This window comes from Halichoeres trimaculatus, unplaced genomic scaffold, assembly GCF_033239565.1.
Source record: "Halichoeres trimaculatus isolate MK-OKI-2021-1 unplaced genomic scaffold, fHalTri1.1 fHalTri1_scaffold_10, whole genome shotgun sequence".
NCBI classification, from domain to species: Eukaryota; Metazoa; Chordata; class Actinopteri; order Labriformes; family Labridae; genus Halichoeres; species Halichoeres trimaculatus.
The window spans coordinates 22477167-22491192 of record NW_027437187.1 but is presented as its reverse complement, the minus strand read 5'-3'; the positions used below and the strand labels follow the sequence as shown (position 1 = coordinate 22491192).

The 14026-nt window shown below is 38.6% G+C and overlaps 2 protein-coding genes across 2 annotated transcripts; one reads left to right on the top strand and one right to left on the bottom strand.

Moving 5' to 3' along the window:
- Window positions 1-983: 983 nt before the first annotated feature.
- LOC141796233 (uncharacterized) lies at window positions 984-4372 on the top strand. The gene is given in 8 exon segments (XM_074677219.1): window positions 984-1137; window positions 1233-1372; window positions 1821-1987; window positions 2676-2765; window positions 3058-3223; window positions 3312-3461; window positions 3560-4216; window positions 4325-4372. Coding segments are annotated over 8 exon segments (1572 nt in total).
- A 2443-nt stretch (window positions 4373-6815) lies between these two features.
- On the bottom strand, window positions 6816-13700 carry cib2 (calcium and integrin binding family member 2). Its single transcript, XM_074678505.1, has 6 exons — window positions 13189-13700; window positions 11771-11805; window positions 9613-9724; window positions 8080-8227; window positions 7804-7999; window positions 6816-7421 (listed from the first exon to the last, which is right to left on the bottom strand). The coding sequence occupies exons 1-6, from the start codon at window positions 13237-13239 to the stop codon at window positions 7400-7402; spliced, it is 564 nt and encodes a 187-aa protein (XP_074534606.1). The 5' UTR covers window positions 13240-13700; the 3' UTR covers window positions 6816-7399.
- Between the last annotated feature and the right edge of the window lie 326 nt (window positions 13701-14026).

Here is a 14026-nt window from a genome sequence, read left to right as displayed (position 1 = left end):
CCTACTTTTATAAACGTTTGCTTTGCCCCTTTTTATTTTTTTTACTGAGAACAAAAACATCACTGATGGTTCTGAAATTAAACAAGTCATACTTTTCTAACATAGATCCACATGTTAACAGTCATGTCTCCTATTCTTTCAATTTTGACATTTTTAATATCAACCACATTAAGTCCGGTCCGTTTTAATATAGGTGGCTAAAGCAAAGCTAGATTTTGACGAGGAACAGGTCGATTTGAAGCCAGCTTTTATCATGAAATGGTTTTCATGTCTAACCAAAATAATGTCTTTATACAGTTGATGTTCTCTGAGATTCATTTTGGACCAAAACTAAACATCTAAAGTAAGGCTAATTTTCATTTACATCAAGTGCCAAAAAGGTTTTGTTCCTTTCATAAGTTATATAGTTTAAGACATTTTACACATTGCTCACTTATGTGCTGATACATTCAACCAGCTGACTGTAAAACTCTGAGAAATTACTGACTCCACTAGGTCAGTGTGACACAGACTGTTTCTGGGTTCTCTCTTTCCCCCACACGGAGTTCCTACTTCTCACCAAAACCAAAAATGATGATTCACAACAACCTCTCATCCATCAAGGAGAGACTTTGTAATCATTGTTTGGGCTGGGAATAATGACATTGTATAAGAGCTGTGAATCTCCAAAATATTTCCATTCCTTTGGTGAAAAATGTGGAGAGAGAATCAGCTACTGAGAAGAGCAAAGTTGTTGACGCAACTAACCTCCAGTGACTACAGTAATCAGACAGTCTGTGGGTTAGACATCTCCTGCACTTGTGCGCACACAGACCACAGTTTCTGTACAGCTTACTTTCCGTTTCTCTCCAGGAAGCTCTCTGCTTTGTTCAGAAGCCCTTAGCCATCTCTTTCATGCAAATGAGCTGTTTGAACTCTGCTGTTTGCCGTTGCTTCAGCATCGCTGCTTTCCAAAGCAGGTGGAAAAAAAGTGTGTAACGTAAATGTCATGTGTCTATATCTCCCGTGTAGGGTCAAACTCCCTCAGAAGAACTTCGTTTGGAGGTAAAGAGACCCCCTAAGAGGCTGAGAGGCACATTTGAATGATTTCTGAAATGACTCCAGGTTCAAACCAGAGCCTGCCAATCTCCAGGAAAGGTATGCTCTCCTTTCAGAACTGAATTCAGAGTTAGTAAGCTTATATTAACTTCAGAATGAAGTCTTATTGATTGATTTTTTAAAATATTTTACAGGGATTAAAAGGAGTTGCTGTGTGCAGAACAAACACGCACCACAATCTGAGAGGATCTGTCACTCTTCAGGGCCAAAAACAAAGGAACAAAGAGCCAAAAAATCACCCTGCCTCAGGACCTGCCTGACATTTTGCTTTAAGGTACGTGATATTACAACCACAAGTGATCCCTCTGTGCTGTGAAGACTAACTCATTTAACTTGTTTGCATCTAAATGAAAGGCTTCCTTTACCTCAGCGTCATATGTTACAAAAGCTCTGTGTAAAAGAGCATCTACATTGACTCATGACACTAAGCTTCAGAAGTTATGAAATCAAATTTCTTTAATAAAAAATGTCAAAATGAATAACCCATCTAAGTTATTGAACTGAAAGTAATAAATCTACTGTGTATATTTAAATGTCAAGTGCACACATGAGTTTGGGGCTTTTTCCTGTAAAAGCTAAAATGCAGAGAGCACAGAGCCACTTGTACTGTCAGGTTGACGCCTCCTGGAAAATAAGCAAATCAGACCATTCAAAGCCTCACTGTAAACTCTGGGTAATAAATGCTGGCTGTCTTCACTGGACATCTGTGTGCTTTCTGTTAGGATCAAGAGAGGATGGAGCAACGGGAACCAGCAGTGGACTCACACCCTGTAAATACTTGTGGAAGACTCAGGGAACTGGCTTCAAAGTGGTTCATAGAGACTCAAGTGCCTTTCATCGTCCACAACGGATTTTTCCCTTCATGGTTTCTGGGTTTCATCACAAGAAAGTAAGAGTTTACTCAGGAAAGTTATGAGACTGTGGATTAAGAATATTGAGCAAACACTTTTTTCTCAGAGAGATGAATTAAGACTTTCATTTCTGGTTTTGATATGAATCAGTTTTAAATCAAATTTATCACTAAACAGTAAAATAAATACTGCAATTTTAACACATTTATTACAATGTGGTTTTTATTTTTCAAGTTAATAAATCTAACCCGCTTGAGACTTCAGCTCTAACTATTTTAGGTAAAACCACTTTGAAAGTAACAGTCAGTATTTCTTTAAACAAATATTGAGTTAAACCTGTTAAGCCGTAGAACTTATAAGTATTATTATTATCATAATGGTTTTTTGTTTTGTTTTTTTTACCATTTTTGTGCCTGGCACAGTGTTGATTCACTGTTTCTTAAGAACATGTCTTCTTGGTAACTCATCCTCCTTCTTGCCTTTGATCTGAGAGACTTACTGTAAACACACTCACTCGTGATTGGACGGTTCTGGTAAATAACAGGTTAATGGAAAGGAAACAGAAGCAAGGGATCCTCCTTTGTAGAGATGTAATTTCCAAAGTGTATTACACAACTTCTGGAAATTCCAGCCTTTTTTTTTTACTGTAATGTCAAACTGAGTTTAAAGATGAGAGTGAGACATTTTAAAAACATGGTTCTTATGTTATTAATTGTCTTTCTACAGAGATGCTGAGGAGATTCTCAGAGAAAAGGAGCTGGGTTGCTTTCTGATCCGCCTCAGTGATAAGGCCATCGGATACATCCTGTCTTATAAGTGAGTATTTGGTCACTTTAAAAGTTCTGCTACAGAGTAAGCACAAATCGAATAAGTATTATTTCAGAAACTCAGGGAGAGTATTAAGGACCCATAAAACTGTGTCTCAATAGTCCTGGACTATTTCCAGGCCTTTTGATAGCAGACTATTTTTGTAAACCACATATCCAATGTAAGCAGCTTTAACTGAATCACCCCTGAAATTGTCAGAACTTGCTCTCATTTCTGCTCTGATGTTAATGTGCGTCCCCAAGAGTCAAGGCGTTAAGGACCATTTTGTTTCCTGTTACAGAGGCAAGAATCGGTGTCGACATTTTGTGATTAACCAGAGTGAATCAGGCCAGTTCATAGTCTGTGGAGACACCGAAGGACATGACACAATCTTTGATTTAATCGAGTACTACAAGCACAGCTCCATCCAGCCGTTTGGGGAATTTCTGACATCTTCGTGTTTTGAGGTATGGCACAACACCCCAGTCACATTTTTGTTTCATAAAAACTGATCCAAGGCACTGAAAGTCTAACTGGGTTTTTGTTTTTTTGAAGACGCAGAATGAAGGTTTATATGATATCATCCAGGTCAGCCCCAAAGGAAAACCTGCAGCCCCCGTCAGAAATGTTAAAAATGCAAACAAGCAACAGTTAAACTCAGAGCTGCCGCCTAAACGACCACCAAGGATTGTCAGGACACCAGAGGTAGGTCAGAATTTTTTAAAGAATTAATCAAGCTGAACTTTTAGATGTTTGAGTATCTCCAAGCTGACTGGGAGGGCCTGGCTTGTTTTATCAAACAGGAGGTGCCACCTTTGCCTCGCAGGAGCAGGAACCTTGATGTCGCCCCTCTAAACAATCAAGATAATGTTTTATATGCGCAACTCAGAAAACAATCACCCAGGGAGAAACCACGATCCCAACCTATCTCTCAGGACAATATACAAGCATATAAAGACATGAGGACTGTTCATCCTGAAGTTAACCTGCTGGAAAGCAAGAGCAGGTCTTTACCTCTCCTGGACGACACCTCTGACCTCTCTGAGCAGTCATACAGGCTGAGCACACCTCCACACACCCCTCCAAGACTTTCTCCAAACCCTTCCAGACAAGCAGGATCCTGCAACCCACAGCAAGACAGGACAGACTTGTGCAGCCGGCCAAAGAGCTGCCATAGCCTGGAGCTGGACAGTGACAGGTCCGTTTATCACCTGGCTGGCAGGCCCGGTAGTCCTCATACTGCAGCGTCTGAGCTGAGGTCACCGACATTTGAGCGACACCATGAGTCACTGTATGCTGAGGTCTCTGAGAACACTCTGGTTTGCCGGAACCCTAACTGTAAAACGTACAAGCTGGTTCCTGTCAGTGAAAACTCTGCCCAGCCGAAACCCAGCAGCAACACCTACGAGCCTCTGGAGGACATCAGACCCCAAAATAACCACTCCTCCTGGGGGTTCAAGGTCAGTAATCTAACTGAAATTATTGTACATTAATGATTCAGGGTTACAAAATGTATTACTATGTATTGCATCATCATTAAAAAAACATTTTCCTTTCGTGTCTTGCAGAACGACAAGTGGAAATGGCTGTTCCCTGACGTTAAGAGAAAATGGTGAAGATGATACTCCATCAGGGCAAGAAGAAAATGACCTTTACGCTAACACTAGTCTGGGCCTTTGGGCTAACTTAAAAACAGCTTTTCAAATAACTATTCTATGTATTTATTTAAAATATTTGTTGTACTTACATTCTCTGGACCTCGAGCACAGGTGCAAAATGAAAAACACATTGTTTGCTCAATTTGGTACAAACGAAAAAACATGAGACATTAATAAAGCTATAATGACTTCTTTATGTGACCCTCATTTTATCTGCATCCTCTCATAAAACAAAAAAACTTATCTTATCTTAAACAACCCCGCACAGTGTTTACAACTCATCTTTCAAATGTACCCATGCTTAACTCTACTGCCATCAGTACTGCTCTTCATTTACAGGAAACTGTATTTGCATAAAGTTTTCAAAAGTCAGTTTCCAAGAGCAATAGGGAAGAGAGTCTAAGATGTTTCCTTTCATGCGTGATGGGTTGCTCTTAAGTTCACTTTTAATAACTGTGGTGGCTTTAATATAAAAGAACTGAGGAATACAGCAAATGCTTTTGTGGTTATCTCTGAGAGCAGATTAATACAGCTGCTGTATTAAAAACAGGCAGGATGGAGCAGTAAAATAAGGTGCTCTCCCTGCAAGTGAGGTGGGAGAGTTTGTAGGAGGCGTGACCCCGTCAAAGATCTGATTGGCTGTTGCCCCAAAATTGTAAACAATGTTTTGGTATGCTCTTTGTCAGAGGAGGAACTTCTTTAAAGTATTTGGCTTTGTTTCAATAGGATGCTAGCAGTTTTCTTTGCCTCTTTTTTATGTAATTTAGTTTTGTTACTAATTGTTTGTTGTTAGCCAAGAGGGCAATGGGACTTGGTAGATATTTGAAGACCTTTCACTTCCTCTACGAAAGGTTTCTTAAGTTAGAAAGTTCTACTTGCACATTATCAGTCAAGATAGGTATGATGAAATGGAAAAGGTAAACAAATGCTTTTCATTGAGTGGTGCATGCAGTGTACAACCCCTGCAGAGCTCTTTGCTCAATTCACAAAACCTGAGACCCCTAAGGCCACTGAATGCAGGATATACTTCATTTAAGCTTTCTGGCTTCATTGCAATGTGTAATTTCTTTTACAGCAAACTTTTTCTTGTGCGCAATAATTACTATAGAACTGTATCAACAGACTTTTCACAAACACACAAACACTATTAGACAGAAAGCAAGGTGCTAGCTCAACTAGCTATGGAGGAAACGCACCAACTCCAAGAGAGAATAGTGTGTGTGTGTGTGTGTGTGTGTGTGTGTGTGTGTGTGTGTGTGTGTGTGTGTGCGTGCGTGCGTGCGTGCGTGTGTGTGTGTGCGTGCGTGCGTGCGTGCGTGTGTGTGTGTGTGTGTTGGTGTTACCTGTACGAGAAATATCTGGAACTTACAGAATTTGATAAACAACCTGTTCCTCCTACAATCTGTGACTGAGCACTTTGTCAGACCTCTGCTGTCACTGTGCTGTGAATGCTGAGGGGACAATTTTAAATCAGATTCAACCAGACAAGGAGGCCGTGGGGTGAAATCAATGACAGTTTCACACCCTGTTTGGCGTCTCTCAGCCTCAGAACCAGTTCTTTACAGTTACGGCTGCTTTACGGCTCCCATATCACTGAGCACCAGTCACGTCTCTGCTGTAATCATAATTAACAGATACTCTCTGTGTGAGCAGTAATTAATGAAGCCTCTATGTTTGACCTGGCACTCATAAAGAAAAGTGGTGATAACTGAAATAATCTGATGACTGCACACTGTTAAAGTGGTGTCATTATCCTCAGAATCTCCTCTTTTTAATACCTGAATCCATGAAGGCAGAGAAAACATTTTACTTTCATGTTGATCTGCATTCACGTTTTCCCTTTTGCTGCCACCTTAAACTGTATGTACAACACAATACCTAAGCTGGTAAATAAATTACAAACCCATACTACATGAACCTGATGCAAATGCGTACCCCACAGCAAAGAGCTCAGCGCATATTAATCTTCATTCGACATGATGGAGGCCACCGTTTGTACCAGCTCCCTCCTGACGAGATTAACTGTGTGTGCAGGATGTAATCACGCCTGTGAGTGCTGAGGCAGCTTGCTCCTAATGATCACATCCTGCTTAACAAGTTATTACAGCTCATATGATGGGCTGTGCAGTGGAAGAGGCATTTCCTGATATTTACTGTGCGCACTGCCTTATCATTGCTGCTGAGCGGATTGCAGTATAAGGGTAAAGTGGGGATCGTAATGAACAAATCTAACTCTCCCATGTTTTATTTCTATCATTTTAAGTGTTAGCATACCTCACACTTAAATAATTCACCCAAAACACAAAGAGAAAAACAAAACATTTATTCAAAGTATGATTAATACCTGAAGGAACATAAAGCACTGTAACGTTTTAATCCAAAAAACATGGCTGTGTGTAAAATCTCATAGCAATGGCTGAGGCAAAAGATGAAAGCTCCTAGAGATAATCCAGCCCTTTTTCTAACCAGAAAACAGTAAGAAATGATTGTCATTTTCCAGTTCCATTCAGAAATAACCCCAAATGACAGCAGGCACAGTAAGTACAAATATAGCTCATATAAAACATCTGTATGCCCTTGATGCCGACACTGTGCTTTCATTAACATCAAGCTTTGTCCTCAGCTTTATAAATACGCAATATCTAATGTGACATGGTGGGAAGACTTGACTGTAATATATACTGTAGGTAGATAAGCATTTGATGTATTCTCAAGTTTGCCTCAAGACAGTGCCTGGCTCACTCTGCACTTCATTGTCCTTAGTATGAAAAAGGAATAACTTTTTCTCCCAATGTGAGACCACTACAGGTCTAGCCCTTTCAAAGCTGGTAAAAAGAAGAATCACGCATATTCAGTGTTACGCTGTCGAACTGATACATGTTTTTGTCGCCCATGGGAAGGAAAAACAAGCACTGTGCTGTGGCCAGGACAGGGTGCAGACAGAGTCCTGAGGTGCACCACACCGTTGACAATGAAAACTTTCAATCAGATTCGTATATGGAAAGTGCTGGAGAAACAAAAGAGACAGAAGAAACAATATAAGATGGAAGCAATAAAATACAAGTAGTCAACATCTGTGTAAACATCCTGATTGCCACTGTGAGTATAATCACGCAGGAATCAGAGAGCAGTGAGGCTGTTTGCATTTTAATATCTGGTTATAATGATGTTTAGGATTTAGGTGATGCTGTTAAAAATTGATAAGTAGCCATCTGGGTAATGAAAACTGCCAGGGACCAGGGGTGCAAAATCTTCTGAACCACAGTGATAGGATACTAACATGTACTCAATGGCTTTAATTTTTTCACAACTTTTAATTATCAAAGACATGATATATAAAAAAATGCATTTTAAAACAGATTATATAGAAATGAGTCAGGTTTGATTACCTTAAAAAGTCAGGAGCCCTAGTTATCATATTTTCAAAGTCAGCATAGGACAGTTTGTTGTCCCCATCCAAATCTGCCTCCTCGATGGTTTTCTCACACACCAGCGTTACCTCTTCAGGCGTCAGCTCCTCCTTTGTCAGTTTATTCAGAGTCTTTTCGAGGTCCTCTTTACACAGGTAGTTATCCACATTGAAATCTGTTATAGAAAACAAGATTTTAGAACAAATAATTGATCACTAGGAAGGGTAATAGAATAGATGGTTTGGTACCAAATACCATATATTTTAAAGGCATAAATGGCCTTCAGTTCTCTGGGAGCCGTCTCACTGAGGACCGAGAACATGTCCACAAATTCGTTAAAGCTGAGATTCCCCATCCCGTCCTCAGAGAACGACTCAACTATCCTGTTTCGAAATGGATTTTCCTAGGAATAAAGAGAAAATGACATCAACGTGGATAGTTCATTGTTAGAGTTGGACCACATTTACCAAAAGCTAAGATTCCCTGCAATATATCCTACAGGGTTTGGATGAGAAAATCACATATTAAGAAATACCTAATGGGTTTTTGTTTTACTTGAAAGTATCAGCTTACAAACAGTTCTTTGCCATGTGGTGTTCTCCAGGGACCAGTTATGGGACCCATTTTATTCCCAGTGAACATGCTGCCCCTTGGATAAGTTAACTGTAATTTCAGGAAGATGTGCAATGACGTTCTATGCAGACTTTATCATTCATAAAATATCCAAACAACTGTTTTATATTGGTGTCATTTAGTGGTTATTTTTACAGTGTTACAGCTAATGGTTTATCTTTCTCTCATTACTTTATTTTGATTGTGTTATTTGACTGTGAAGTACATAGGGATTGCTTTCTGTCCTTTTTACATCAGCTGCAGAGGTGCAAGCCTATTGGGCTTTTCCTGTTGATCTGAGACCTGGTGTCATGCAAAAAGAAAAGAGATGACTCCCTTTCTTTGCTGGTGTGGTGAACCAAACATTTTCTCCTTTGGAGCTCAACCATAAGTTGTTTGTCCTGTATCTGTTCGAGTTATGGCAACTGATCATGCTTAGCATGTTTGAGCTCAACACAAGCTCAGCAAAGAGAGTAATTTGAATCAGTTCAGTTGACTCAACACAGCTCATTAAAACTGACCAGGAAATGTATTTATGAAGCTGCAGAGAACATTGGTTCACTCTTTACTGTCTTAGCCTCATCTGTCCTGAAATTGATAGTCTTCATCTTCCTCCTGCCATCCTCTTAGACCTTGAAATCATGTGACAGTTTAACAGGCAAGAGCCAATTATGCCCAGGGTAAAAATGCATTATGAGTCTCTGTGCGAAGCCCTCAGTGGATAAGGTCTCCACATAAAACTGGGTGGTGCTTTTGTCCGGAGGAGAAAAGTGGAAGTAATTGTGGCTGTGAAGTCACGCAACTTTCTTTTGAAAAAAAAGAAAATCTAATCTTTTCAAATGTGGAGGGCTTAAAAAGGAGACAGAGGAGGGAGAGCATCAGGGCAAAGAGGCTGAGAGCTACATGGCACATTAACTTTCATATGCTCACATAATGTGATGTTATGCAATCAGATCAGTGTTGATGATGATGGTTAAAAAATCAATTCTGTCCTCTGAGAGAGTGTATTGATCAGGTGTTGGCGAACATGAGCAATGGAGGCCATGTTTGCTTTAGTCCTTATAGTACAATCAAAACAACCAAAAAAATGTGAAAGGCAAGTTAAAAATTAATTAGTGGAAGTAAAAACAACTGATCTATGGACACAGGACTTCTAATGTGAAGAGGGATTTTTACCTTTAACTCTGGCATGTTGACTATTAAGGCTAATGGCAGTTTACAGTCCGGGTCATTGGTGTAGTCCATCGGTACAAGATGTGGAGCCAGTTCGTGGTATCGTCCATGCAACCTAGAATAAAAGAAAGTTAAAGCCTTATATTCCAAATAGCGTACTTCCTGTTTTTCTGTTGCTTTACTTAAATAGAGACAATGGAGGAAAACTTATATACTATTTGTAACTATGGATACACTGTGCAACTGAGAGAATGAACATGAATAAAAACATTGATGGAAAACCTTACACCTTTCTATTTTGCAGAGTTGAATTTATTAAACAACAACATGTCTTAAGTGAAACATGAAAACACGCTTCTACAACTTTGAGTTGTATTAAGTTTAAGGTGATGTTGACTGGTTCTTCTAAGATACTTCTCCAGAAAAATCAAGTTGTTTCTGAAACTCTATAACCCTTCTCTGTCTTTTTTTATCTTGCTTGTCAGTCTTTTTTATTGTGCTAGCCAATCCTTAAATATTATGTCATTAATTATTGTAAATAATGTCAAAAATGACCATGATGCTGTATGAAAAGCGGCGCTTATCTACTGCTCCACTTTCATTTGGTCCTATCATTAGCTGTTGACACAGCGCCATTTATCAGCAGGGACGCTCGTCTCAGAGGACAAACTCAACACAATTAAATTAGATAAACTTGTCGAAATGATGGAGTGTCATAGGAATGTATTAATACGCATCTCTTATGTAGTGACCCTTATGAGTGTTTTGGACTGTTCAGCTTCTGCAAATTGAATAATGTCAAGCAGGACAATGAAAATGACATTTTTCATTTCAAGTCACAATCACAAAAATGATGCAACACAGTGTTTATGCAAAGACAAAACATAAGGCTGACCTGGTGTGAATCATGTGTCCCTATGACATCTATAAAATACCCGTTTCACTGATGTTACGTAACTGTGCTGTTACTGTTTCAACTGGGGCCAGAAACAGTGTTTTATAACAGTCATAAAGTGTGGGTCTTATTACGCCCTCTGCTGATAGTCAATTATGTTTCCAGTTCAATGAAGACCTCTGAAGTTAATTGAATATTTTAGAGGAGAAAAGCAAAGCTCACTGTATGTTTAACAGTACAAAGGGAGGAGAAAACTACCATTTGTTTCAGATGAAATACTAAGTAAATGAGTCAAGCATGTAGAATAACATAAATTGTCTGCTAATAAAATGTGGTAATTGCTTCTTCAATACAATGCAGTTACATTTTTTTTTAAGTTGCACAATTTGTGAGTACTAAAAAGCCTTATTGCAGTCAAAAACAACAAAAAATGTTTAATCTCAATCTACAGGATACTGGCAGCAAATCTTAACGAAACCTAAATCTATTTGCTACATCCGCATAATCCTTTGATTTTAATCTTTCTTTATATTGTTACACAAAAAATTAACAAATAGCTTCTTAAGTATTTCTTTTTCTATTTTCTGTATTTCCCTCAAACATCTAAAACCCCTCCTGAGAAAAAAAAGAAACTCAAGCATCCTTTGTAAATCATGAACTGAAAGGAGGTCATTTGTTGTGACGTGATCATGTCTCAATGTCTCATTGAGGAGGAGGTGAGTGACACCAGAAGAGGGATGATGCTACCTAGTGAGCCATGATACCTCATGCTATCATCAAGAGATGGATCTTTTTTTTTTTCAGTATTAGGGTTACATGTACTGAGAAAGGGAGAAATGTGACACTCTGTTGGTTGGAAGTGAAAACAATACCACAGTCAAAAGGTCATTATGACTTTAAAGGGTTCAGGACAGATACTTCTGGATCTTTACAGGAAAATGTTCACCTTAGAAACAAATGTATTTGTTTCAATCATAGACAGCTATATACTATGGCCCGAATCGTTTAAGGGGAGTCCTTTAAGATAGGACTATAAAGTAAGAAGAAGAAGAAGAGGTCTACTAGGCAATTTGGTAGACACTAAATGATGACATTCAATTTATCATATTACAATATTTGTCAATGCAAACACTGAGTAGGGAGTGAAATGCTTATCCAGTTGAGTATGTGTATTTTGGTGGCAGTTTGAGTGTGGTAAAGTTAAGGCCTATGCCTTCAAACTATTGAGGAGTATATCTGTTAACCAGCAGATGATCAAAGTCTTACCGCAAGATTTCTTTGCGTGTGAAAAACGTACAGTCCTGCAAAGGAGACAAAGACAACAGGTTGTCAAAACTCAGACAAAGGACATATTCATATGCTTTAGAGTCTAGCAGCTTTGCACTTGTCCCAAGTGCAACAACTAACATTATCTAAAAAGACCTTTTCAAACTCCCAGTGACTCACCTTTGAATCATAGAAGATACTATTACAGTTCCTCTAAGGTTATATTAACAATCTTCACTGTAAACATGTGTCAAGGTGTCTGGTGTCCTTTAAACGATGACATGTGTGAGTGTTGTCACCTGCAGGGAAACACGATCTGCTATTGTCTGACATGAAAGTGTTGGCATGTACTTCATCCAACTGCTCTACTGGAGGCCCACCAGTTTATACTTCCCCTGGCATTAATGAAGTCATATTAAAACTGATAAGTTTTAAACTTATGACTGATTAGTTTTTGCTGCTGAGGAAAATGTGATTGAGAAACACTTGCAACCCTAAGACCAAAGGAAAGGACAGTATCTTGGCCACTTATAGTTTTGTGTGAGCATTTGTAAAGTAATTGTATAGTAATTGTAATAGACGTTGTCAATTCATTATTTAAGATTATACCACAAGTCAAGACAACAGAGAAAAGGAAAGACAATTAGTCTTTGTCATCTGATGTTGAACTGGACATATCTTAAATATTTGTTCCTGAAAAGAGAAATAAATAAACCCAAGAGGAAAAAGTTACCAAGGCAAACAGAAAGCAACAACAGTCTTCTTAGGAGAGCTTTTAAAGACCAAAAGGAGTAACCAGAGAGGCTCTTGAGAACTTAACAGTCTCCTGAGAGTAGAGTTTCACAGCATACTGCAGCGGCTTGGCATCAATTATTAAGTCCACACTGAATCACATGGTAAACCTGTGCACATGGAGACACATTTCTTTACAGGAAAAGGATGGACTAATGTTACAGGGAAGAAAATGAGTCAGGTCTGCTCAGATGGTGGTGATCCTCCAGTTCAAATCAGCTGGTTTTACCTGTCAGGATGGTTATCTTAGTTTTTAAGTCACACATAACCAACCACAGTGTAATTAGAGAGTAGATAGTTGTCTCCCATTTACCATTAATTTTGGAGAAAAATGTTAAGAAGTGTATTGTTTTATCTCCTAACTTAAACAAAATAGTCTTTTTTCTTTTTATATTTCATATAAAATACACGAGGCTCCAACTGTAAGATCAATATAGAGTAATCAGGAAAATAATGATAGCAATGCATGATGATGTAGATGGGATATTAATAAAAAAATGATTGATATATTCGAGCACTTATACCCCCTTAGGATTGTGTGTATTTTCTAACATAAAATAAACCCTTTATCTTTAAAGTTGACTGTTATGAAAGAGCTGCAGGTAGACACGTGCATGCATACGTACCTGGTAAGCATCAAGTTGTTCGTCAGTAAAAATGGTTTGTTTATTTCCCATCTTAATTAAACCATTGGTCGCTCGAACACATTCACAACACTGAACGTCCGAAGCCTTTCCTTAATGAAAAGCATTTAGTAGGTCCTCGGAGACAACAGTCCCCGCACAGGAGGCATCAAACTCTCTCACACACGGTCTCTCTGGTCGTCCTTACTGTAGAGGTCCGCCATAGTGGCAAAATGTGATATTCTTAGAAAGACAAAAAGCGAAAAACGACAAGCAGGCCAGCAGTTTCTTGTGTCGGAGCCAGCGGAGGAATAAATGCAAACTGATCTGCTCCTCCTGCTGAGGCACCCTGATGTTCACCGGAGGAGAGACAACCCAAATGAACCTCAGATAAATAAATAATTGTGAATGAAAACATACTGGTGATAAAGATGACAAATTTTCTCTGTAACTCTCAGTCATATATTTTTATACCCTTCAAAATGATTTAAAAAAATTGAAGTCAACAGTATCATCTATAGAAGCCTATTACGACAGATTAAAAAAAAAGAATAATAAGCCTACAAAATACAAAGTCATGGTTATAAGACTATCTCATGATAATGTGACACTTAGTCAAAACAATTATATGCTAGGTCACAATTATAAGATACTGTCACATTGTTATGATTTACTTTTTTTTTTTTTTTTACCTTTTTGACCTGCAGCAAGGGCTTCCATTATCACAGGCTAAAGTGTTTTTTTTTTTTAAATTAATATTTGTATGCATAGACTAGATGACTTGTAATGTGAAGCCCTTGAGAAAACCGTGTAACAGTTAATTCTGGCACTGTTTTTACTC

What these genes read in the sequence shown, in the direction of transcription:
- cib2 (XM_074678505.1), bottom strand. Translation starts at nt 13,239, where the DNA reads ATGGGAAATAAACAAACCATTTTTACTGACGAACAACTTGATGCTTAC. An exon ending in TCAACATGCCAGAGTTAAAG is followed by an intron (nt 8,228 to 9,612) that starts GTAAAAATCCCT and finishes CTTTATTCCTAG; the next exon opens with GAAAATCCATTTCGAAACAG. An exon ending in AGGGCTCCTGACTTTTTAAG is followed by an intron (nt 7,422 to 7,803) that starts GTAATCAAACCT and finishes TTGTTTCTCCAG; the next exon opens with CACTTTCCATATACGAATCT.